This window comes from Lactuca virosa, chromosome 1 (assembly GCF_052849685.1).
Source record: "Lactuca virosa cultivar CGN04683 chromosome 1, Lactuca_virosa_CGN04683_v6, whole genome shotgun sequence".
Classification (NCBI taxonomy): domain Eukaryota; kingdom Viridiplantae; phylum Streptophyta; class Magnoliopsida; order Asterales; family Asteraceae; genus Lactuca; species Lactuca virosa.
In genome coordinates, this window is record NC_136426.1 from 97,830,214 (window position 1) to 97,858,135 (window position 27,922).

A 27,922-nucleotide genomic window follows, 5' to 3' on the forward strand; every position below is an offset into this window, starting at 1 on the left:
TCTTTGTTTTATCCAAAACATCACAACTTACCAATTTCAAATGTACAAGAGTAGGATACTTTTACTCTTACATTTGACAAGTGTTTTAAACCTTTCTTTAAGATATGTCACTCAAGTTACAATCTTGGAGTATGACTCTAAGAATTGTTTTGGAACGAAGTATGACTCATCTTCCTGATCTAACCATTTCAACAATTCATGACTCCTCTTCTTAGTCATAAGAATACACTAAGATGACCTTTAGAGGACTATATGTGATATGCTTTCTAAATCATTAAGATGATCACAAACATGATACTAAAGTACTCTCCCATCTTTTCAGATTTGAGAAACTTTTTTCTTTCTGCCTAATTTGATTCTTCCCATTCGTTCTGCCATACATTGAGACTTTTCCAATGTTTCAGAATTATACTTAAACTTGTAAGTATAACCATATTTACTAAACTTTAGTAAATCAAATAGTCTTAACGAGCTTTGTGGTGGACATGACCAGTGCACAAGAATGTGTACTCGATCCCTTTAGTCCTTCACTTGACTCACACATCCATGTGAACAAGTAATTAGTCTTGATTTTCCAATGCTTGAAAGTTCTCATTCATCATACTATTCAACTTGCATGATTCCAAGTTTCGGTCCAATTGAAACTTGGGCGATGAGGAACTTTCCTGATTTGGTAAATTTAGACACTACCACAAATGAAAGAATCAAATCCATTTTCCAATATTGCTGTCAGTGGAATCATATAAGCAACAATTTTCCACAAATGCCATTGTAAGGATACTTCAAATAAATAAAATTAAACAATTTTCTTTTATTTTAAAACTTTGCGGAAAAACTTATCCTTACAATCCACATGGAAAATTGTTGTTATCTATTCCTTAGCAATATATCATAACTTCTTAAGCAACTGCTCAAAATTCTGATGCGATTGAAATCCACCTTCGCGATCAGAATCAGCATATACTTCCTTTAAGATTTCTCTCTATTCTTTGATTCTTAAAACATCAACATGTGACCCAGTCACATCATGTAATGAGGATCTCAGAATAGAACTTAACAGAGTTAGATAATGGGCTCTACCTGATGTAGAGTCAAACTTATTGACTTTAACATCCTTAGTTAAATTTGGCAGCTTTGCAATCAACACCCCTTCCTTTGGAAAAATAAACATATGGACCCTTTGGTAATGGGACTATCTCATACTTAGCCTTTCTCTTTACCATTTGGTCAACCGGGTTGACTATGGTCAATCCCTTTCCATTGGGAAGAGAATGCTTTTTCTGGATTTCCAGTGTCACCATTATCACTGTCCATAAAGTTTTTGGGAAGTTGATCTTCTAATCAAATTTGCTTCATTATCGTTCCAAATCATTGTTGATTCAGCAGCACCAAGCAAATAGATATGATCATTAAGGTTCATGTCATAGTCTGTTTCATTCTAGTCCCAAAGGAACTCACTATGTGACTTAGAAAGTGATTGAACATCCAACTTTCTCAAGACTTTGACACCCAACTCTCCGGGCTTGTCAATATGTGACTTCATCTCTAAGATGTGATCACACATAGACCTTGCTTGCCATTAGGGCTTGAGTGACCTTGAACTTGTGTGTTAGGGAGAATAATTGGAGGAGGTGGAGGAAGTAAAGTTCCAAGAGATTTGGGAAGATCATAGATGTCTGAACTAGATATCTTTTGGGAGATATTCAAGATAGTTGATCTAAAGTCCTTAATATAACACCCAATATGAAATATTAAGGCTATGATCCAACAACCTATTTATAACTGGAAGAGGGATGCCGTAATCCGAGTTATAAAATAGTTGAAGGTAGGTAAATGACGATTTACCAATTTGCACCATGAAAAACGAAATAATTTAATTACTTGGATTTGAAACTCCTAGATCTTTTGAGATTCATTGAACTTTTCAATGGCATGTTTCAATCTCGAGTGTGCCCTTCAGGTTTTGTGACTGGGATGCCGAGGATCAAAAAACAAGGTGTGAAGTAACCATGCAAATATACTTGGTACCCTTAATATTTACCCCTCAATCGATATGCCGGTTAACCACACGAGCTCCACCGATACTATGATAAATATTAAGTTACCCTTTGCCTACTTTGTTAAATCCAGGTTAGTGTGCCGGTTAACCACACACGCTCCACTAACGGTTTAAACAAAGTGAAAAGTGTAATTTCATGGATTAGCACCTTATTCACATTTTCCTAAGTAACTAAGATTGGGAATTAATAAAAGGTTTAGTTACGTAGTATTTATCATTAATACTTTTAATAAAGGGAGAATTATAGTCCTTGTCCTACCTGTTCGGCTAACGACCCTCCACCAGTCAAGGAAGCGGTGGGTGAGAGTGGACACCCATTAAGCTGCCATTTTATAGGCAACAACCTTATACCCCCCTTATAGACCGACTTCGTGAATGAGGCCTACTAATGGTAAGACTGACTTGCTCTTATACACATATATATATTATTAACTTATAATATTATAAAGTATAAGGGTTGAATTTTAACTTTTAAAATTCTAAGGGCTTAACTTGGAATTAAAGTATTCATTAGAGAAAACTTTTCAAATTCCAAAACTTGAGGGCAAGTTTTGAAACTATTCAAAACTCTTGGATTTTCATAACTTATGAGTTTTAAGTAAAGCTTTAAAACTTTTAATGAAGAGACTCTTGGACATCCATAACTTGAGGACAAGTTATGGAGCCATAAAAACTATTTATAAGAAAACACTCTTCATTTTTTTTGTAACCTAAGGCATATTTATGAGTTTTTAAGATTCATAAATGTGACTTTTCATATAACTTGAGGACAAGTTACAAAAAAAACACATTTTATGAACAACTTTTAGATTAATTAGGATTGAAAACAACTAAAACACAAAAAAAATTCCATTAATCTAAACTAACTCATAAATCAAGGAAACATAGAACTTTTGGAAATCCATAACTTTTGGAGTTAAATGCTTGTTTTATGATGAAACTTTACATGTTCCATAACTTAAGAATAAGTTATGGAATTCTTTAAAATATTAACACCAAATTTTTTAACTCCATAAAAACTTTGAATCAATTTTTTTTTTAAAACCTTTTCATATCCATAACTTATGGAGGTTTCAAAACACATAAGATCACAACTTTAAAAAAACTTTTTGAGCTCCAAAATTTTATGACAAAATTTGTAACTCCTTAAAACATTTAGATCAAACTTTTAAAACTAATAAAATAATCATATCATTTTATCTTTTACTAAATTTGACCTAATTCAACTCATATAGCAAATGATTCAAATTTTACAAATAATTAGTTTTTCACAAAACAAGTAATTATCTTAAAATTTGACAAACTTCATGTTTTTTTTCTTTTTTTTTTCAACTTTGAAAATCAAACATTTGCATGAATATAACAGAAAACAACCCATGGCTCTGATACCACTGTTGAGTTTTAGTATACTACAACATCCTATGGTGCACATACAACCCTAAATACCTTGGATCTATGTTTTCTCTATTATACATGCAAATATGAAGTTTCCAAGATATTACCCTATACTAGCATACAAATATCATATACTTGGGTAATAAAATAGATAGAATACATACCTTTTTTTTGATGTAACTTGTCTTCATGAAGCTTGAGTGCCTAGTGCCCCAAGTGTGACACCTCAAATGGTTCACACAACACCATGAACACTTGGAATAACCTTGAGAATAAGGATACTTTGGTTCTCTCTAGCGAAATCGGCCTTGCCCTTTTGTGTACACACACTAGTGCCCATTTCACCAACCAAGGACATCTTTATATAGTGTGGAGATTAGGGTTAAACCCTAATACCCATGACCTTTCATTTCATATGATCCATGGGTTAAAGACTCCATGGACTATCCATGAAAGCTTAGCCCAACCTAAATGAACTTGGCCCATCACACACATATATCTTAGAGTCCATATTTAATTAGTTCCTTTTGATCACTTAATTAATTATAAATTAATTCTTGATCAATACTAATTAAATAATATGATTATATATTAATATATTAGAACTTATAATATATTAATATAAATCACTAGTATCCTTTTTCCTCATCTTGTCTATCCAATTGTCCCGATGCCATGCAACCCAAATGGACCATGCCGGGTCGGGTCAAGTCTTACCAATTATAGTTATGGACTTAGACATTAATCCAATAGTTGTGCCACCGTGATGGTTGTTGGGCCATTAGTGTTCATGATGTGCCACTTATACATCATGTTGCTTGACTATGGCACAAGGTGCTCCATCATGTGTGGTGCTGATGCTCATGGGTTGTATGACATGGATGAATGTTTCATAATATGTTGCATGACGGATTGTGATTGGTTGACACCTTTCATGGGCCTATGGGCCAATGGGCTTGGCCCATTAGGGTTTTAGTTCTGATCCATCAAGTATAAATAGGGATGCATGCTAGGTCATTTGGTTTATGGAATTATAGAGTGACAGAAGAATCTCTGTTAGATGCCACTTTATGCATATTATAGGGTAGTTTTCATTATCATTTAGGATCATATTTTGTATATTTGCATGTCATTTATTTAAATAATGTCCAGCTCGTGTATTTCGTTAGAATTCCCATACTGCTCATGTTTTTATGTCAATTTCAGATAGTTCGAGTGGAGCAGTGCTTTGGGAGCAGTTGGATGCGCGTTTGGAGCTTAAAATGGAGCTTGGAACTTATGGAGTATGTTGAGGAATGATTGGAAGATGACTTGGTCAATAAACATTCGATTGAATTGATCACACGAAGATAGAATATGCAATCTAAAGTTAAAGGATGTTGCTGGTAGCTTTGACCCCCTGTCAGTATTTTGACCATATCTCGAGAACCATAACTCTGATTGACGCGATTCAAAATGATCTGAAAAGTACACAAAATTTCGGATGTCTTAGGCACAACATGCGATCACATTTTGTCCCTATGCGATCGCATGGAGCCTTTATGCGATCGCAGGTTTGGTCGCAACTTGTCTTCGAGGTTTTTTGTGCCAAAAATTCATCCGGGAGTGAAAACTCAATACATGCGATCGTAGGTTGTGTACATGCGATCGCAGGTTTGCCAAAAAGTGCCAAAATAGCATCCTACTTCATTAAAAAGGCACGATACGCGTTTTCGGTAATACATGCGATCGCAGGTTGGCCCATGCGATCGCATGCGCGTCGTTTTTGCTGCTGGACGTATAAATAGACCCTGATAGCATTCCTGTAACCTAACTTGGCGATTCTAGAGGTACCAGACGACGAAAATACAATTTTGGAGGTGTTTCTTCTCCGATTTCGTTGATTTCCGAAGATCTGAAGACTGTGGATCATCTGCTTCAAGTAGATTAGTAAGATTAGTTGTTTGATGTCTCTTTTCATTTGTTTTTATCAGATTTTAGCCATGTCTGGCTAAAACCTTAGTTTTCAGTTCTGCAAAGACAAATACTTTTCATGTGACTGATCATTAGATCTGGTTTTTGATTTGTGTTTCTATCTGGATTCTTCGGTTTTGTTCTTAATGAATGTTTGATTTTGATTCTTGTTAGTTTGATCACCTAATTAGTGTTTAATCATTCAAGTTAATCAGTTATAGAATACGTAATTGTTCTTGTCAATTGGTAATAAGTAACAAGCAATAAATCGATTCCGTGTTTGGGATTTGACTTTATTATAAACTGAAAAATCATATCTTTACGCTTCCGAGCCTGTGAGAAGTATTGGATATTGCTGGGAATTTTACATAGATTATAATGCAACTTTTCTGATCTTAATTAAGAGCTTGTTTGATTAGACAGTAAAAAGTTAGGGTTAATTGAAGAGCTTGTTTTGGTTAACTAATTTAGGTAAAAGAGATTATACTAGAGCTTGTTAGTTTTTCTCAGTACCAGCTTAGATAAAACGTATCTCAAATAATCAGATCTGGATCAGTTACATGATTAGGAAAGTCGCAGCAAAACTGAAATCGTTTTTTATATTGATTTTCATTTAATCTAATATCACTGTATTTTTATTTTTTAGTTTACAATTAAAACCCCCCTTTATATTTCTGTTTTGACTAGGATGTGCCTGATGCAAAAAGGCATTGACTTTTAGGCTGTGTCCCTGAGGATTCGACCCTGCTTCCTTGTGCTATATTTTTAGTGCAACCAGCAGTGATAAATTTATTTGTTTAATACGTGCACGACAACGTGTTAACAATCTCCATGTAATTGTACTTGTAAACTTTGTTTGAGAGCTCTGAAATAAAAAAATACTCCCCTCCTGCCCGTGGACGTAGGTCACCTTGACCGAACCATGTAAATACTGTGTCTTGTGTTCTTATAGTTTTTCTAGTTATCCGCTTTACTGCCTAACATAAAGCTTCAAATATAAAAACACCATTTTTAATAACAAGAATTAAACCATTCAAATTATTAAAAGAGTAGAGAAAACCTTGTCTAAACAATGTATGAAATGAAATAATGTTTCGTGTCATTTTTGATAAGTACCAACAATTAATTAAACTAATCCTAACATCACTACTAAGTACGGCCTGATAAGTCCCAATCTTGGTAATAAGAGAAGATCGCCTATTTCCAAGATCATATTCATCCTCCCATGCTCCGCCTTCTCACTTTCATTTAGCCCTTGCAAATAAGAACAAATGTGAAATCCACATCCTATATCAAGGACCCAAGAATGAGTAAATGGTGAGTTATTAGTTTGAATAGTGTATATACCTACCGACGATGGCTTCACCTTTCCATCCTTGATGTCTTACAAGTATTTGGGGCAGCTCATCTTCCAATGCCCTTGTCATTGCAATAGTAACAAGTAACCTCTTTGGGGTCACTAACAGCTGGAATGTATGAGTTGGGTTTTGCCTTTGGGCCATTGCTTGATGACCCTCTATGGGCCTTCTTCTTCTAGTTAGTTTTGGGCGCAACCTTCCTTTTCTTCCCTTTGCCATTTTCACAGGCGAGAACAAGATCATTAGTAGGAGGAGCCGAATTCTTCCTCTTCAATCCCGAATCAGCAGTCTGTAGCAAGTTGTGTAGTTGGGCCAATGTGGTTTTTGTGTTGTTTAAATGATAAGCTAATATAAATTGGTCATAACAACATGGCAAGGAGTTTAAGACCATGTCAATGGCTAACTCCTCGTCAAAATGAACATTGATCTTAACGAGACGGTCCACGTATCTTTTCATTATATGCACGTGGTTGCAGACATACTCTCCCTCTTTCATATTGCAAGCCATGAGGGACTTGACCACCTCAAATTTTTCTTGACGAGCACTCTTGTGGTACTTTTCTGCAAGGTCATTGTTCATCCCAAATGGCCAGTAGTCCTCATAAAACCTCCGCAATTCAGGATTCATTGTGGTGACCATGATGCAAACAACTTTTGTTGCATCATCGTAGTGTTTTCCATAGGAAGCTAGTTGTTCAGGAATAACAGTGGATTCATCGACTTCAACAAGTTTTTCTTCAAGGATATACTCTTTGCCCTCGAATCGAAGAGCCATCCTTATGTTGTTTATCCAATCACTTTAGTTGGAGCCATCAAAGGTTACTTTGGATACAATGGAGAGTAAGGTGAAACCCGAGTGGTGGGTAGATGGCGATGGAGCAAAAGCATCAACATGAGTAGACATCTATAGAGAAAAAATAATAGTTTTAGTTAAATGACAATTATCCTTAATATTTTAACGCATAATAAATGATTAAGGCTAGGATTCAAAATAACAATTCACAACTAAAAAGAGGGATGCCATAATCTTATTTCGAATTTATGAAGGTAAGTAAAAGCAATTTACCAATTTCGAACTATGAAATTCCTAGATCTTTTGAGATTCATTGAATCTAGCAATGACATGTTTAATCTCAGATTATGCTCTACTATTTGTGACTGAGATACCGAGGATCAAAAACTAGATGTGAATAACCATAAAAATATGCTTGGCACTCTCAATTTTCATTTATCATCTCATTTTAATGTGTCGGTTAACCACACACGCTCCATTAATCAATGATAATTTTCGAAATGTCCATTATTACTCTTTATAGTCCTTATTAGTGTGTCGATTAACCAGACGCGCTCCACTAACTACTATAAAGTACTATAATATGCAATTTTATGGATTAGCATACTTTTCACATTTTCCTAAAGTAACTAAGAGTGAGATTTTATAAAAAGTGTTTTAGTTACTTTAATAGCATTATACTTTTAATGAAGTTAATGTCCTATCACATCCATTCTGCTAACGACCCTCCACCAAACAAGAGAGCGGTGGATAAGAATGAATACTCAATGGCGGTCATTTTATAGGTTGCTTCCTTAAACTCCCTTATAGTTCGGCTTCGTGGATGAAGCATACTAGAGATTCGAATGACTTAGTCTTATACATATAATGAACTTTTAGTATTATATATAAGGTGCATTTAAAACTTTTTTCAAAAATACTAGGTTTAATTTACAAATTTCAAAATTAATAAAACTAATTCAATTTATATTAAACCAATAAGGATTAAACAATTTATTTACTATTAATCAATTAATCAGATAAATTTTAATCCTAATCTAATACCCTCAAATTTCGAAATTAGGGTTTGGGATTTACCAAATTTATAACTATCCAATTTTAAGTCATTTAAAACTAATTATTATCAAAACAAGGAAACGCTACCAAACCCTAGCAATTTTCGAAAATCAAATAATGAGTCTAGGGTTTCTAAAACCCTTGCCCAAATTGAAAACCATGAAGAAGTGTTTTTGATCTTATTCAACTTTGTGCAAGATCACAGAGAACATACGTTCTGATACCACTGATGAGTTTTATATATAACAAAAATCATACTTTTTGCGGAAAATTTAAAACCCTAAATTCGCATACACCCTAAAGGATCTATGTTCTTATTATGATATGCAAACAATAATTTGAATTCAAGAACCCTAAAGTGGATTGCTATTTTCGAAATTGGAGAAAGGTTATTATAAAACCTACCTTTTAGTTTATTTTTGTAAATAAACTTGAATTCCTTCTTTGTAGAACTACAGAAATCCAACATCAGAAATCTCGTGCCTCTGATGGCTCACACCCAAACACTAGAAGTTGGAGGCTATTGAAGAGAGAGGGGAGAGGAAGGAATTTTCAGAATTCCTTTAAGGAATGTGATGATCGAATATTAGAGACCCATGGAGGGTTTATAACCCTTAGGGAGGTTCTAGAATTGTTAAATGCTCAATATTTTGAACATTGTCACCTTTAGTCCTTCCACTTTTAATTATTCCAATTACTCCCAAAATTAATTCCATTTAATTTCTGATTAATTTACAATTAAACAATATAATTTTGAATTAGTATATTTTTCTCAAAACATATTAATAAGTTATTAATTTTGATTTCTAATTAATTTATTAATCATATAATAAATTAATAAATTAGTCTCTCTCCAAATAGCATTCCAGTCTCTTACTAGGTTTGAGGCAACCCAAATAGACTTTGCTAATAATTTAAGTTTATAATAATTTAGTTAATGGCTTAGACACCTAATCCAACAGTTTGAACTGAGGAAGCAGGTTTGCAACATGTTTTTGTGACTCATTGGATACGTCCAAATACATTTGGTGAAATAATCAACAAAAATGAAATAATAGGTGTATTTGTCTATCGATAGTTGAATCGATCCCCAAACATCAGAATAAATGAGTTGTAGTTATTTGATTGCAATAAAAGAATTTGGACCAAATGGTAATTTATGACTTTTATTGATTGAGCACGAAGGGAAATGGACATCAGAAGCAATATTTATATTAAAACCTAGCCACCACATTCTGCCACTGTAATTCCGAATCACCACCACCGTCGTGATTTTTGTTTCTGTTCATTCGTTATTGATCAAGTCGACATCGGATTCGAAATGGGTCTAGATGTTCTTCCTCTTCACGATTATAACTTGGAGCAAAAGAGTGAGGGCACTGTACAAACTTCATTCAATTTTATTTAAAAACAACCTTCAAGTTGTGTGGTTTATGCAAATCAGCCCCTCCTTATGAGATATTAGATTTAATTGTTGATGTTTCAATGGAAGAAAATGAAATTCCAAGAAGCTATTTTTGTTGCCCACCAAGTGTTTGATAAAATGCCCAAACCAGTTTTTCTCTTGTTGCAGCTTTATTGTTCAAGATAATATAGTTTGCTTAGTTTGGATGTTTCTTCTGCACACCAATAGTGTGTTGGTGTGCCATTTCCTTCCCTTCCTTGTTAAATATTGCTTCATAGCTTTAGCTTCATCTCGAGGCTTGTTCTCTTGTATGGCTTCTTCTTCTAATAGTTCGAGTGATATTTGTTTGTGCCCGTTCAGAAGCTTCCATTATTGCCCAAATGGTGAAGTGGGAAGTAAAGGGATTGGCCGTATGATTTCACACATCAAAAGGCATCATCCACCTACTGAAGATCGTAAATGTGTTTTACGTGAAGCTCTTTCTAGTGATGTTGGTTTATTTATGGCAGTGGAAGAAACTTTGAAGGCCTTTGGTCAATGGTTGTGCAGGAAGTTTATGGCTTTGCATGCTCTTAGCCGTTATTGTCATCACCCAGATGGTCGTACGAGGTTTGTTACAAGGGCTGACGGCTCGAGTCGTTACATTGTCGGTATTCTAAAGCCGTCTACTAAAGAGTCTGTGACAAATGCTCTTGGAGGTTTGGTTTTTAATGTTGGGCTCCTTGATCGTGTTTTTAAAGAGCCTATCACTACTGTCAAGAGTATCCCACATAATTGCCGCCTTACTTTCTCTCAGGCTTTGAAAACTGCTCTTTACAAGGTGATTGCCCAACCTGGCTTGGTTGATGCATGGATTTGTTTGTTACTTCTTCCTCGCTGCACACTGTAGGTGTTTAGCCCCAAAAATAGACAAGAATGTAGGTCTGGGAATAAAAAATCCTTACAGCAAAGCTCCATCCTGAAGTCCTTGGATACATGGGGGAAAGACGATGGTATCATGAAGTTAGTTCAAAATATGTTAGACAATCCCGAGGTTGGGGCCATGAGACAGGGTGGAGGCATCCTTCTAAAGGATTCTACATCAAGTAACACCAACATTAGACAATGTCTCCGTAAGGTTGCAGATGGACATTTTACCGCAATAGTGAAAGTGTTATGTTCATCGGGGGTTGCGCCATTTAATGGGGATACTATTAAAGCTTTGGAGGATAAACAACCTTTCAGGGCACCCCCATTCATGTCGAGCCCCATAATTTCTGAACCTCCCCTTGTAGCAGACTTTGACTGTGTATTTGGTTGCATCAAATCTTTCCCTAAAGGAACTTCTTGTAGGAGAGATAGCTTGAGGGCTCAACACTTACTGGATGCCCTTTATGGAGAAGGGTCTGCTATTTCCACATATCTCATACGTTCTATCACTTTAGTGGTTAATTTATGGTTAGCGGGAAGATGTCTGGCCATTTTGGCAGAGTTTGTTGCATCCGCTCCTCTCACGCATATGCTTAAACCTGACAACGGGATCCGTCCAATTGCAGTAGGCATTATATGGAGACGTCTGGTTTCCAAGGTTGCCATGAAAGGTGTGGGTAAAGAAATGGCCAAGTACCTTAATGATTTTCAGTTCAGGGTTGGTGTGTCCGGGGGTGCTGAGGCTGTGTTACACAGTGCCAATAGGGTATTGAGTGAACACCATGCTGATGGGTCCCTTGTAATGCTGACAGTGGATTTCTCGAATGCCTTTAAGCTGGTGGATAGATCAGCATTACTCCACGAGGTTAAGAGGATGTTCCCTTCTATTTCTTTGTGGGTGAATTTCTTGTACGGGCAAGCAGAGAGACTTTATATCAGAGACCAACATATATGGTCTGCCACTGGGGTTCAGCAAGGCGACCCCTTGGACCCTCTTCTTTTTGCCCTCATTTTGCAGCCGCTTGTGCACAACATTAGAGACAGTTGTAAGCTCCTTCTGCATGCTTGGTATCTAGATGATGGGACTGTCATTGGGGATTCAGAGGAGGTGGCTGGAGTGTTGAACATTATTCGGTTGAATGGTCCAAGCTTGGGTCTTGAGTTGAACATCAAGAAAACAAAGATTTTTTGGCCCTCCTGTGATGGTAGGAAGCTTCGTGCCAATTTATTTCCAACGGATATATGGAGACCTTCTTTGGGGGTGAAGCTCCCTGGGGGGGGGGGGGGGGGCTGTTAGCAGAGATGCAAGGTTTATTAGCGGGCTGGCCATGAAGAGAGCGGTCAATGTTGTTGATTTGATGGGCCTTCTTCCATAACTATGTGACCTGCAGAGTGAGCTCCTTTTGCTTCGATCATGTATGGTCATTGCAAAACTTTTCTTTGGTTTAAGGACATGCTAGCCGGTACACATAGAAGAGGCAGCTTTGTTCTTTGACAAAGGATTGTGTAGGTCTGTCGAGGATATGATGGTATGTGGAGGCCCCTTCTTTGGAGACATTCAGTGGCGTCTGGCTTCCTTGCCTATTCATTTCGGTGGTTTGGGTTCGTACTCGGCATAAAAGGTTTCCTCATATGCATTTGTAGCCTCGAGGGCCCAATCTTGGGCTTTACAAGACCACATCTTACGTGACAGTGACATATGTGGTATGAACTCTGATTACCTATGTGCTATGACTCGTCTTCGCGATACGATTCTGGGATTCGACTGTAGTGGTTTCACTAATAAGGACACCGCCCCCTAAATCCCAAAAAGCATTGGCGTGTGCCTTTTTTAGCAAAATCGTCAAAGATATGGAAGTCGACTTCGACATGACTGTTAGACAAAAAGCAGTCTTTGAGTGTCTGCAGGCACCTCATGCTCAGGATTTTCTGCTACCTATCCCTATTGATGGCCTTAACCAGCATATGTCTCCTGTGGAGTACCAAACTATCCTTCGTTACTGCCTCATGATTCCTCTATTCCCAATTGACGAGATATGCGCAGTTTGCCGAAAATCATGTTTGGATACCTTTGGGGAACATGCGGTTCATTGTAGAGAGCTCCCTGGTTTCAAGTACAGACATGATGTGGTTAGGGATGTTCTCTTTGATGCTTGTCGGCGTGCTGGTATTTCTGCGAAGAAAGAAGCGCCAGTGAATTTTTTGACGGACCCGCAGGATGGAAGGTCCACACTTAGACCGACTGACATTTTGGTCTTTGGATGGGTAGAAGGGAAGCACGTGTGTGTAGATCTTACTGGGGTGTCTCCTCTCGTTGGTTTGAGGAGCGGGGATTTCACAGCAGGGCATGCCGCTTTGAAAGCCGCTGCGTGCAAAGTGGCAAAGCATGAGAATTCATGTATAGAAGAAAATCAACATGTGTTTGTACCTTTTGCATTTGATACATTTGGTTTTCTCGCACCAGAGGCGGTGGAGCTCCTCAACAGAGTCCAACGGGTCATGCATTCTAATGTCATATCTCCTAGATCCACAGATGTTGTTTTCAAAAGAGTTAGTTTTGCCATCCAGAAAGGGCTAGCGATGCAGCTTGTTGCCCGTTTGCCTTCCATTGATATGTATTGATCTATATTAGTCGAATTTATGGATATATATATATATATATATATATATATATATATATATATATATATTAATATGTTTATTTAAAAAATAATAATAAGGGTCTTGAAGACTTGATGAGATGGATGACCAAGTTTTTGATGGAGTGTGAGTGGTGAGTTCTTAAGAGTAGCATGGATTTGGAGCTTGGGATGTAACCGCATGTGGTAAACTCCATTAGTTTTTTATCCTCGCATTAGACACATCCCCGTGCACAGATCCTTCATAAAAAATGAGATGGAAAGAATTCCACCGAAACCAAATTAGTATCATATTATTCAGAGACAGATACTAGATTTCTGTGTAATCTAGGAACATGTAACACATTAGATAACAATAATCTTATGTGAGGTGTAGAGATGTATGTGTTGCCAATGTGTGTTATAGGTAAACTTGAACCATCTCCAAGGACTATCTCATTTGGACCTCTATACTCAGATACATTGTGAAGGGTATTTCTGTCAGAGGTTACGTGATTGGATGCACTAGTATCAAAAAGCCATGAGGGAGAACCTTGGGCTGATGTGGTAACATTGGCAACTGGAGTTGTTGATCTGGTAGGGTCAGTGATGACATTGTTCTCCCTTAGGAATCGAGCAAGTTTGCGACAATCCTTAGTGAGGTGCCCTGGAATGTTATAATATTGACAGAAGTGATTGTTTTTGTTAGGATGATTGCCATAAGAGTTATTATTTGGCCATTGAGATTGGGGTGTTCCTTTTGACGGATGAGAGGAAAAGGGTCAGGTGTTGTTCCTAGAGAAAGAGTTGTTGTTTGTGCGATTATTGGATCCTTGTTGACGAGAAGTGTAAATGGCGGTGATTGGAATTGAGTCAAGGTTTGAGGGAATATCCTTGAGGGCTCTTTCATAATCTGTGAGTTTGTCAAAGAGCTCGGAGTAGGACAGGGGGTTGTCTTGTACCTTGATAGCAGCAACAATGGTACTATATTCTTCACCAAGTTGTGAGAGGATATGGACCATGAGGTCTTCTTCAGAGACAGGGCTTTGGGCAAGTGCTAGATCATCAACAATGACCCGTATTTCTTGAAGGAATTCTTAGATAGATTGAGTTTCTTTAGGGTTCTTGGCATGTTTGGGCTTTAAGGAGATGATTCGGGACCTTGAGGATGAGGCGAAGCTTGAGTGTAGCTGAGTCCATGCTTCTCGAGTTGTAGATGCAAATGAGATGAGAGGTTGTATCGAGTCTGAGCAACTCCCCAATATAACGCTGAATATTATTTGATCATTTTGATACCATGGAAGGTAATCGGGATTTGTTATCTTTTTTCCTTCCTTGTCGGTGACTATTGTTGAAGGTTGACTAAAGGGGGTGATGATATGGTTATCAAGTTCAAGACTGATCAAAGTGGATTCGACTTGTTTTCTTCATACATGGTAATTATTGGGTGTGAGTTTGATGGTTATATGAGTAGTAGTGCTAATGTGAGTGGTGTTTTTGGTGGCCATCAATGAACCCTAATTGAGGGTTGAGGGTTTTGTTTGAGAGGATCAAATCTCGTGAGAGTAAGTGGGCTCTGATACCATATGAAACAATGATATAAGAATGAATTGGTTGATTTATTATGCACATACAGTGAGTAGCTTGAATAGCCAACGAATACAAGTAACATGGGATAAACTAGGAATGTTTATAGGGAAAATACAGTTGTAAAAGGCTAAGTAATTGCTGGGAAATAATCTAATTATATAAAAGATAATATACATATCTTATTCCTTAATACTTTACACATTAATCCTTTATTATCCTAGCTTGTCAATAATTGATAGTGTGGGATTTGTCATTGACATGTGATTTCTGTGTTGCTACTTTAAGGGAAGTAATTGATGATCACATATTGGAATGTTCTGGTTTGATTACGTGATTGATTTGTTTTAGTTCTTATAAAGGTGAACACTTTGACTTGGCACATTGCTTTGGATATGATACCTACAAGAAAGAATTTGGATGTGAGGGGATTAATGTGCACTCTATTATTTGTTAGGCTATGATGGTTTGAATCTCTAAATCACTTATTTGTCGAATGTTTGATGATTGTTAATATTTGGAATAAAGTTTGCACTTGGTTCGGGATTTCAATCAACCATGTTTCGAGGACTGGAGAGAGATTAACTAGCGTTGAACATGTGCCTCTTCCTAAAAGGACTAGTTTATGGTTATAGATAGATTTAAAAATCATAACGTATATTTGATCGATTGGATTTTAAATACTATTCGTTTTTTGACACAGTTGTATTTTGGCTAGTTTTTTTCCAATAGTTTTTTCTTGGGATAATGACTTTAAAGGGTAATATATTTTTTGATTTGTATACATTTAGTCACTGATTTTTTTCTTCGTCCACATTTACCCCTTCAACTTGTTAAACTGTACACATTTAGTCCTTATGACCGACTACTCCAGGTTAGCCGGTAAAAATGACTTAATAGGGTAATATATTTCTCACTTTGTACACATTTAGTCCTTAATATTTTTGTACACATTTAGTCCTTAATATTTTTTTGTTGCAAAATAAGTCATTTTTGTTTTTGTACTCATTCAATACTTATGAATGATTTATTTAGGTGTTTCTCACGACATCTTACGTGAGATTGTCATATGGTGGTGGGATAGGTTGAGGTGGTCCTGCTATATGTTGTAGGCCAAGATACCTGGTGCGGGCCGGCTGTAAGCCGTAGGCACGGAGGCTCGAGAAGAGCGGTTGTGTTAAAGCGGCATGCCAACAAACCCTGGGTATTCCAGTCCGATGACTGATTAGACTTGTTGCATGTTGGCATTCCAGTCCGATGACTGATTGAGCCAAAGTATTCCAATCTGATGAGTGTGGGCCCGTTATGCATGATAATACGTTTGTTGTATCGGGTATTTTGGGGGAAACTCACTAAACATTGTGCTTACCCAGTTGTTTATGTTTTCAGGTTCTATCGTTGATCGTGGGAAGACGAAGGCATGACTATACCCAGTTATAATTAGGGGCTTTTTCCTTATTTAAAAATGAAAATTTTTGTTTGTGAAAATGAGACGTTACACATAAACATCAACATCTCCACACACTTCATCAATGATTGTCCCACATAACATGTCGTGAGAAAAACTTAAAGAAATTATTCATAAGTACTGAATAAGTACAAAAACAAAAATGACTTATTTTGAAACAAAAAAATATTAAGGACTAAATGTGTACAAAAATATTAAGGACTAAATGTGTACAAAATGAGAAATATATTACCCTATTAAGTCATTTTCCCAGCTAACTTGGAGTAACCGGTCATAAGTACTGAATGTGTACAGTTTAACAAGTTGAAGGGGTAAATGTGGACGAAAAAAAAACTCAGTGACCAAATCTGTATAAATCAAAAAATATATTACCCTTTTAAGTCATTATCCCTTTTTTCTTTTGCTTTTCTAGAGTTTCTTGTAGTTCTGAAAGAAAAATTCTCTCGCTTAAACATTAATGGTCTGTCATTATCTAAAAAAAAAAAAAAAAACATACATTTGTAGATGTTGGTTACGAAAGTACTCACGTCTCACCTAATGGACTTGATAGTAATAGATGAGTTATGAGTTATGACTATCCAACCAAATCTTTTATTATTGATTTGACATGTAATTTAATAAAAACATAAAATATCATATTATTAATGCATTATTTGATTGCTATTCAACGAGTACAAAATACATGGATTGTGTGAATGACTCAATGAACATTAATTTAAATTTGTCGACAATATCTATAAAAGGGAAAACGAAATTTACATATTGATCATAAATTTTCTTTTAATATGAAACTAATTTAGTTTATAACTTTGTACAAAAAAGGTCAAAAGCCTTTTAACAACTTCTGCTTATATAAATTGGAGACTTAAACAGTTAAACCACCATGACTTCAATTTTAATATATAACTTTTTTTTTTGAAAAACATCTTAAATGTTTATATTAAATCATAATTTATACAACATAAAATATCGTAATTTCATTCTAACTACACGACAAAACATTAACTTTTGTTGAAAAAAATAGTCGTATTGATTTCAAAATATTTGAATTGGAATTTATTATTTGGTTCGGTCACTGACCCTTTTGTGTCCTATTTGTCACCAATCCACCATATCCCGCTCGTGATTTCCGCGTGAAGAGGCACTTTGATTGACTCTTAATCTATAAACCCTACTTTCCAATTATACAGATAAATTTTCATGAATTGGGGGACGGAATTAATAAAAAGATTAAGATAGAATTATATCTGAATGATGCGTCGGGATGGATTGACGATGGATTGTTTAAATTATATGAATGATTATATGAATAATATTGGGTATGTTTGGATAGAGCTCTGCTATTCAGAAATAGAACAACTATTTCAACAGAGGAAGAACTTTGAGATCAACTTAAGTCTTAAACACTCAAACTTAACTTGTTTATTTCATATGGGCAAAAGCCCTATTTATAGGCTCAAGAGAGTCGGTTACATAATTGAGTTGCAATCGTTTGATTGCAATACGACATACATATTTACATTATAGCCCCCTAGACTATTGAGGGTTACACAGTTTATTTCATTTCTAACCGACACTAACTTTATGACACATACAAACAATAATTATACAAATAATTCTACCGACACATTATTTACATTAATATAATCCCTTCCACATTGAAAGGACAAGTGTCTTTACTAATTCTTCAATAATAATGCTTTTTACGTCATTGCTTGCATCATTCCTCCCGCCACCGAAAGGACATATATTTTTGAAAAATGTTTGTTTATGTCATGGCTGATGTTAATCCTCCATGAATGGTACTTCATGATGGCTTCCATTCTCTCGTCAATGTATCTGCTATATGATTGTTTGCGCTTTTGATGTATCTGAGATAATGATGAAATTGTAATTGCCAACGAATCAATCGTCCACGACAATAATCTTCTTGTAATTTATAGCGCCAAAATCCAAGTAGATACTTGGAATCTGTTCGTAACTCGAATCTTGTTTGTAGAAGCTCGACCTTCCATTTTTTCAATGTACGTAGACAAGCTAGTGTTTCTCGTTCATGTGTGCTATAATTTTGCTCCGTTTGGGAAAATGTTCCCGATATATACTTGCATAATTTTTGTTCATATTTATCTGTTTTTAATACTTCAGATGATACATTTGTATCAATGTATGCTTTTGGTGATATTTTCATATCAATGTATACTTTATCATTGTTTACTTCAGATGGTATTTTCATACCAATGTATGCTTTTGATGGGTCAGATATGAGGTTTCCCTCATCATCTAGTCCCAATAATACTTTTCCATGTATAATTGCTTTTAGGCATCCTGCCCAAGTGTCTTGTGATGCATCTGTCTCCACAATTAGAAAATCGTCAATTTTTGCATTATATAAAGTAGGGAGAACTTGAATTTTTTGTTTTATATTTTGCACCAAAACAGTATCTGTATTGGTCCAAGACCAATGTATTTTTTCTGATATTTTCTTTTGTAAAACTTTTCTTTCTTTTGCTAAGTTTTTCAAAAATCATTGTTCTGCAATATAATTTAAACAACCAAGAAATCGTTGTATTTGTTTTCTATTTTCAAGTTTGTCAGGAAACATATTTAATTTTTCTCGTATATTGTCTGTTAACGATAATTGACCATTTTCTCCAATTTTTAAACCGAGATATTCAACTGTAGATTGAAAAAGTTTTGATTTCTTTTTTGATAAAACTAAACTCTTTTCTTTAATTCTTTGTAAAACCTTGATGACTGCATCAATGTGTGTTTGTTCATTTCCTTTTGTAAAAACAATTATATCATCAATATATGCAAGACAAATATGATCTAAACCATTTAAAGTTTCATCCATGAATCGCTGATATATTGCCGGTGCCTGTTTTAAACAGAATGGAAGGACATTCCATTCATAATGCTTCTGAGGTGGACATGAAAAAGCGGTTAGTGGTTTCGTATTTTCATGTAAGCGTAATTGTCAATATTCGGATTTTGCATCAAATGTACTAAAATGTGTATTTCCTTTTATTTTTTCTAAAATATATTCTTTTCGTGGTAATTTATATGAATCTCCTATAGTAGCATCGTTCATTTTTTTTATAATTAATCACCATTCTTCGTTTTTCTCGTTTTATTTCATTATTATTTTCTACATAGAATGCAGGTGCAGAATGGGGACTTGTGCTAGGTCGAATGATTCCTTTTTCTAGTAGTTCAGTGCATTCTTGTTTAAATTTAGAAACATCTTTTATACTATATGGAATTTTATTTGGAATGACGCAAGCAATGACGTAAAAAGCATTATTATTGAAGAATTAGTAAAGACACTTGTCCTTTCAATATAGCAGGGATTATATTAATGTAAATAATGTGTCGGTAGAATTATTTGTATAATTATTGTTTTTAGAGGTTAATTCATGTAATAATTCAGGAATTTGTTTTAATACAACTAAACTTTCTATTTCTATAATATTGTTTAGTTTTTGACTAATTATATTTAATTTATCTCCTATTGATTTATCTTCTTCAGAATTAAGACCAATAATATATATTGTTCCTTGTGGTAAATTTTGCGGTATTTCTATAATCATTTCTTTATCTGGTATACATGGTTTTGTATTTTGATATGATCCTTCAAGTGTTTTAAAATATTTTAAGGAATTACTAGATGATTCTGTCATATTCTTAAACTTAATGATCTAATCATTTCTTTTATATCTTCTAATTTTTCATTTTGATTTTCAGTAGATGTTGTAGGTTGACATTCCGAGATGGAGGATCTACCTGTTATAGTTGAAATTGGAGGTTCTATAATTGGACTTCTTTTTATTAACGGAGTACTTATTATTGGTTGAAAATTGGTTTCATTAAATATTCTGTTATTAGTCATATTTGGTGACTCAAGTGATAATAAAGGGGTAAATAATTTATCTATATAAATTCTATCTTCTGTTTTAAATGTAATACTATGATGAGAATTTGTTAATGCATAATTTATTTGATATGTAATACTAAACGGATGATTACCTTTTAACATAAAATTTTGTCTTAATAATTTATATCGTACAGTAATACTATTAGTAAGATTTTTATCTTTAAGACTTAATCCTAGTTGAATATTAATATCACATTTTATTTTTCCTTCAATTAGATTACCTTTTTCTTTTGCAATAATACTTTCTTAATTATTAATTATACGATCATCTCTGATTTCTAATTCTATTGGTGTATCTAAGTCACTAAAAGTACTTTTTAAAATTACTTGAATAGTTGATATATGAATATAAGCAATTTTTATTCTATCTATTTCTTTAATATTAGATAATCTATTCCTAATTTGTTGTTTATTTATTATGGGTATAATAATATTTCCTTGAGTTGATTCTATAGGTATTGCTTCTTCTCCTATAATTTTTCCATAATATATAATATTTTTTCTAGAAAAGAAATTTTTTAATGAGTTATTTTTAAAATTATGTTTTTCTGATAGTGTAAAATTTGATTTTTTTTATAGCATCTTTATTAATATTATTTTTGTTGATTAAAGCATCAAAAATGTATCCAGATTCATTTTCTTCGTTATTAATAATGATTGGTGAATTTTCTATTTCTTGAGACATATTTAAAAGATTAGTTTAATAATATTTAAACTTGAAAAACTCATGATTATGATTCTATAAGAACAGAAATTTATTTATGTTTGAGAAATGATGGTAATAGTGGCGTTTAATATGTCTTATAAAATTTTATGATGAGTATGGCAAATGATATGCATGAATATAATAACATTTATAATTATGCATGATGAATATTTTTCTTTTGAATGAAACGGATGAATACTCATATTTATAATAAAGATGATAAGAACGAAACTTAGCTCTGATACCAAAATTAACGACATGATGGAATTAATAAAAAGATTAAGATAGAATTATACCTGAATGATGCGTCGGGATGGATTGACGATGGATTGTTTAAATTATATGAATGATTATATGAATAATATTGGGTATGTTTGGATAGGGCTCTGCTAAATAGAACAACTATTTCAACAGAGGAAGAACTTTGAGATCAACTCAAGTCTTAAACACTCAAACTTAACTTGTTTATTTCATATGGGCAAAGGCCCTATTTATAGGCTCAAGAGAGCCGGTTACATAATTGAGTTGCAATCGTTTGATTGCAATACGACATACATATTTACATTATAGCCCCCTAGACTATTGAGGGTTACACACTTTATTTCATTTCTAACCGACACTAACTTTATGACACATACAAACAATAATTATACAAATAATTCTACCGACACATTATTTACATTAATATAATCCTAATAGGGCCTTTGCCCATATGAAATAAACAAGTTAAGTTTGAGTGTTTAAGACTTGAGTTGATCTCAAAGTTCTTCCTCTGTTGAAATAGTTGTTCTATTTCTGAATAGCAGAGCCCTATCCAAACATACCCAATATTATTCATATAATCATTCATATAATTCAAACAATCCATCGTCAATCCATCCCGACGCATCATTCATGTATAATTCTATCTTAATCTTTTTATTAATTCCGTCAAACTTAGCTTGTTTATTTCATATGGGCAAAGGCCCTATTTATAGGCTCAAGAGAGTCGGTTACATAATTGAGTTGCAATCGTTTGATTGCAATACGACATATATATTTACATTATAGCCCCCTAGACTATTGAGGGACTTACATACTTTATGTTACATCACAAATAATACAACCGACACTTAATAATTATCCTACCGACACTTTTAAACAATTACATTAATAAAAATAACAATCTCTTCCACATTGAAAGGACACGTGTCTTCAATAATGTCTTCAATAATAATGGTTTTTTACGTCATTGCTTTCGTCATTCCTCCCGCCACCGAAAGGACAAATATTTTTGAATGATGTGTGCTTTGGTCATTGCTGATGTTAGTCTTCCATGAACGGGCTTTCTTCCGTATTTTCTTTAGAATGACTGCAATTATGTCGTGGTGCATGCATGATGTGTTTACAAAGTTGTTTCTTGAGATCAACGGTAATTCAGCTAGATGATGAGAAAGTTTTTCGAACGGTTGTTCGAAAGTTTCAATTGCTTCTAATGCTTCTGGAGTGATTTCACTGTCTGTTAGAGAATAGATAACGAAAGTTTTACTGGCATAATTTACTCTGACTCTTGATTTTTGATCTTTTCCGTTGCCTATGCGAGATGATGCTAGATAGACACCGGCTAGTGCAAAAATTAGATGATCCTGTGTTGGTGTTTCATGAGCTAGATCATCTTTTGTTGGTTTCGAGTCGTTGCTTATTCCCATATTTGCGAAGGTAATGCTTGGAATAAGTAATTGAGAATCTTCATCAAAAATTGGGTAACTTGAATGCATTTTGATGAATAATCCTCTTTCTTGTTTGGCAAAACGTGTTTTATAATTTCTGATTATTGTCTGCACAACAGATGGAAATTCACTGATGCAGTGGAGATTGGTACCTTCTAAATAGATGGTGTCAATAAATCCATGGATAAAATAATCCCATAAAGTCATAGGATCTGATAAATCAGCTAGAAAAACTGCTTTGGGGCCTGGACGCCTGGCTACTGGATAAAAGCCCATCAGAGAATGGACTTCGGTGTATTGAATGAGACTATCCCATAGTTTAGCAAATTTTTGAGTAGTTGGTTTTTTCATGGCTTCTTTTTCTTTGGTTGATGGAATGGCTTCAAGGGCAATTTTTGCGTTTAGTTGGTTAAGAGACTTTGGGATGGATACAGGTTTTTGTGGGGTAAAGTTGGATATGGGTTTTTGTGGTGTAAGGAGAACTGTTTTTGAACATTCGACATTATCTTTTATGACTGCTTTGTATGCTTCGTTGTATGCGGCTTCTGCTTCATTTTTTGTTTTGTAACTTTTGTGAATGACATTTTTTCCAAGAATGTATGAATTGGCAATTCCCCAATCATCATAGATTCCTTTGTTTTCTCCGTTGAAAATCACATACCATTTCTTTATGTTTTTATGATCGGCTTGAAGTGGTGGATATTCTTCTTGGTTTGGCGTTATAGGTTGTTTTACTGTTTTGAGTGGCTGACTATCATCGGATGATATTTATTGAATGTCTTCTTTTGGTTGCTTTGTTGTTGAGCTGCTAGCTGCCTCTTCTTTAGATACTTAATAAGATGATAGAATTTGTAGTGTCTGTTGTAGTTGCTCTTCTTCACGATTGACTGCTTCAAGTTGTCTAATTAATGATGCTTTTTGTTCCTGCTTCTGTTTGAGCTGGTGTTGTATTTGCTTCATGATTGCTTCCATTTCAATATGTCTACTGTTTGAATACTTGCGCCTCTTGGGTACCTGAATGATTGCTCATATTTGTTTGCTTTTAATATTTTAAATGATGATATGAAAATTTTCATATCAATGTATGATTTTGGTGATATATTCATATCACTGTATGCTTTTGGTGATATTTTCATATCACTGTATACTTTATCATTGTTTACTTCAGATGATATTTTCATACCATTGTATGCTTTAGCAATGTATATTTCGGATGGGTTAGATATGAGGTTTCCCTCACGTTCTAATCCCAATAATGCTTTCTCCATAGGATTATCTATCTGCATCTGAATCAGAATCAGTTGTATATGCATAAATATCTATGTCTAAATCTATATCTGAATCTTCTATAGGTTCATATCCAAGATCATACACAATTTTTAATAGGTTTGTTTCTTTTTCTTTTTTAGTGTTTTTTGGGCATTCATAGGCTTTGTGTCCGTCCTCTTGACATATGCAACATTTACAATCTTTTTTATTCGATGGACAATAATTTTTAGATTGATATTTTTGTTTATATTGTTTTCTATTTCGAAAATATTTTCTTTCTCCTTGTTTATAATATTCTTTATATTTCCAAATTTTCTTTTTATATTGTTGTCTTTTATTATCTTTACAACCATATGGATTAACTTTATTAGAAAGGATGTCACAACATAAATCAATTTTTGCGTCTTGTGTTGTTTTTTGTTCTAAACATTTCTTTTGCATCCATGCTTTTAATATACTTATTCGTGCTCCTAGAGTGTCTGCAATTTTATTTTGTTGTAAAGCTTCTTGAAAATCTTTTATTACACTTTGGCTTACTAATGATGGTAATTTTTGATAAAACATATCTAATGCTACCTTTTTTCTAGTGGAATCTAAATTATAATAATGTTCAGAATATTCACATATAAACGGATCTAGATAACACATATTACAAATTCGTAGATTAGTTAAATGTCATAATGATTCTAATTGAAAAGCTTCTTGTGATACTTTATCTTCAATTTGTTTTCCTATGAATTCCTAAATAAGACGACTTAATACATTTTTAAATGTTTCCATAGCATCAGTAGTAGCTATCATCATTGTTTCGGTTTCATCAAGAGATGAGAGAAAACGATATGCGTTACCTTGTGTTTTATGAATGATATAATTAAGAAAATGTGTTGGGTGTAAATTTCTTAATTCTTCAGTTAACTGAATTTGTACTCCCATTTTATTACTCCATTCTTGAATTTTTGCTTCAGGATTTTGATCACAATCAATAAAAAGAATATTTGAATTTGTTGGAAATGTAAATAATTTAGGTATGTATTGAGGAGGTATTTTTTCCCATTTATTTTGTTTATTTTTAACCATTCCTTGTCTATATAAAAAATTCTCTTCTAATGAAGGTGATCCATAAATATATTGACTTTGATAATCATCTTTAACATATGATTGTTTTCATTTTAATCCAAAATTATTTTGTGAATTTTTATATGGATTTGAATAAGGGTTTTCATCATCGGATGAAAAATCATATATTACTTCTGCGTCATTATTATCTGAATTATTTTCTATTTCTGTATTATTTTCTTGAATTTCGGATGGAATTTCTAATGCTGCAAATAATTTAGTTAGTGTTTCTACTTTTTCTTGTAAAGTTTCCATATTAATAAATTGTGTGTATTTTGTAAATGAAATCTTTAGTTTCTTTTTACTAGTGGAGTAGTTATTATTAGTGATTTTTTTATTTTTTGAAACATATTTAACAAGTTAATTTTGTTATCTTATCTTCAAGGTTTTTTATTTTTTCTTGTTTCCAATTTATACTATTATCTATTATATGTATTGCTTCAATATTAGAAATGCAATTAATTATCGATATATTAGAGTCTATTTTTAGATTTAAAAGAAATTTTTTAGATTGTTTCAGTGTTTTACGAAAAAATTTTAATTCTTGTTTAGTGGAAACATTTAAAAATGATAATGTTTTTCAAAGTTACGTATAAAGTTTTTAGAATTTAATATAGTGGGATGATGATATTAAATTTGTAATACGGAGAGTTGAAAACTTTTGTGAAAGATGAATTGTGAATTTAACTTCTTGGTACATATTCATAATGATATTAAAACCTTCTTACGACAATTGTTTTAATTGTTGGTGAATTGATTTTTAATAACGATGATTTTTGAATATGAGTATTTATGAACAGATATGTAAAACGATGAATATTCATTATCATGTTTATGATGCTGCATATGCATATATTCTTATGAACGAAAGATTGAATATGCAAAATAATAATAAGAACGTTACTTAGCTCTGATACCAAAATTAACGACATGACGGAATTAATTAAAAGATTAGGATAAGATTATACCTGAATGATGCGTCGAGATGGATTGACGATGAATTGTTTAAATTATATAAATGATTATATGAATATGTTTGGATAGGGCTCTGCTATTTAGAAATAGAACAACTGTTTCAACAGAGGAAGAACTTTGAGATCAACTCAAGTCTTAAACACTCAAACTTAACTTGTTTATTTCATATGAGCAAAGGCCCTATTTATAGGCTCAAGAGAGTCGATTACATAATTGAGTTGCAATCGTTTGATTGCAATACGACATATATACTTACATTATAGCCCCCTAGACTATTGAGGGACTTACATACTTTATGTTACATCACAAATAATACAACCGACACTTAGTAATTATCCTACCGACACTTTTAAACAATTACATTAATAAAAATAACAATCCCTTCCACATTGAAAGGACACGTGTCTTCAATAATGTCTTCAATAATAATGATTTTTTACGTCATTGGTTTCGTCATTCCTCCCGCCACCTTTCGAAGGCGAGAGGAATGACGTAAGCAATGATATATAAAGTATGCTTTTGGTGATATTTTCATATCACTGTATACTTTATTATTGTTTACTTTTGATGGGTTAGATATGAGGTTTCCCTCATCATCTAGTCCCAATAATACTTTTTCCATAGGATCATATATCTGCATCTGAATCAGAATCAGTTGTATATGCATAAATATCTATATCTGAATCTATATTTGAATCTTCTATAGGTTCATATCCAAGATCATATGCAATTTTTAATAGGTTTGTTTCTTTTTCTTTTTTAGTCTTTTTTGGGTATTCATAGATTTTGTGTCCGTCCTCTTGACATATCTAACATTTACAATCTTTTTTATTCGATGGGCAATAATTTTTAGATTGATATTTTTGTTTATATTGTTTTCTATTTCGAAAATATTTTCTTTCTCCTTGTTTATAATATTCTTTATATTTAGGTTTATAAGTTTGTTTTTTCCAAATTTTCTTTTTATATTGTTGTCTTTTATTATCTTTTGAAGAATTAATTTGTACTTTTGAATTCATTTTAACAAATTATTAAAGCGTCTGAAAGAAAATTAATTGAATTGTTAATGTCTTTTATTACTATTTTAAAATGATTAATTTCAATTTTTAATCTTCCAATTTTTACTAATTGATATGCAGTATAATTTTTGTTTTTAGAGGTTAATTTATGTATTTCAGATTTTTTTTCTTTTAAATGTTTTGTAGTGTTTTCTAAATCTTTCCATAATTCTTTTTAGTAGATTAGCTTTATATTTATTATCGTAATTACAATATACTTGGGTTTTATTACTCATTATTTATTTTTACCATGTAAAAGGTGGTTTAATAGTGAGTGGTTTTTCTTTAAGTAGTGGTTTTTCATTAAGTGGTTCTTCTTTAATAGTTTTTATTTTTAAATATTTTTCAAGTAATATTTTCTGTTGAGTTAAATTTTGTAATAATTCAGGAATTTGTTTTAATATAAGTAAACTTTCTATTTCTATAATATTGTTTAGTTTTTGACTAATTATATTTAACTTGTCTCCTATTGATTTATCTTCTTCAGAACTAAGACCAATATTATATACTGTTCATTGTGGTAAATTTTGCGGTATTTCTATAATCATTTTTTT

At 33.5% G+C, this 27,922-nt stretch overlaps 1 protein-coding gene across 1 annotated transcript; it reads right to left on the reverse strand.

The window, feature by feature from the left end:
- Positions 1-6,940: 6,940 nt before the first annotated feature.
- LOC145117626 (uncharacterized) lies at positions 6,941-7,540 on the reverse strand. Its single transcript, XM_079053927.1, has one exon. It carries the CDS (start codon positions 7,538-7,540, stop codon positions 6,941-6,943), a length of 600 nt encoding a protein of 199 aa, XP_078910053.1.
- Between the last annotated feature and the right edge of the window lie 20,382 nt (positions 7,541-27,922).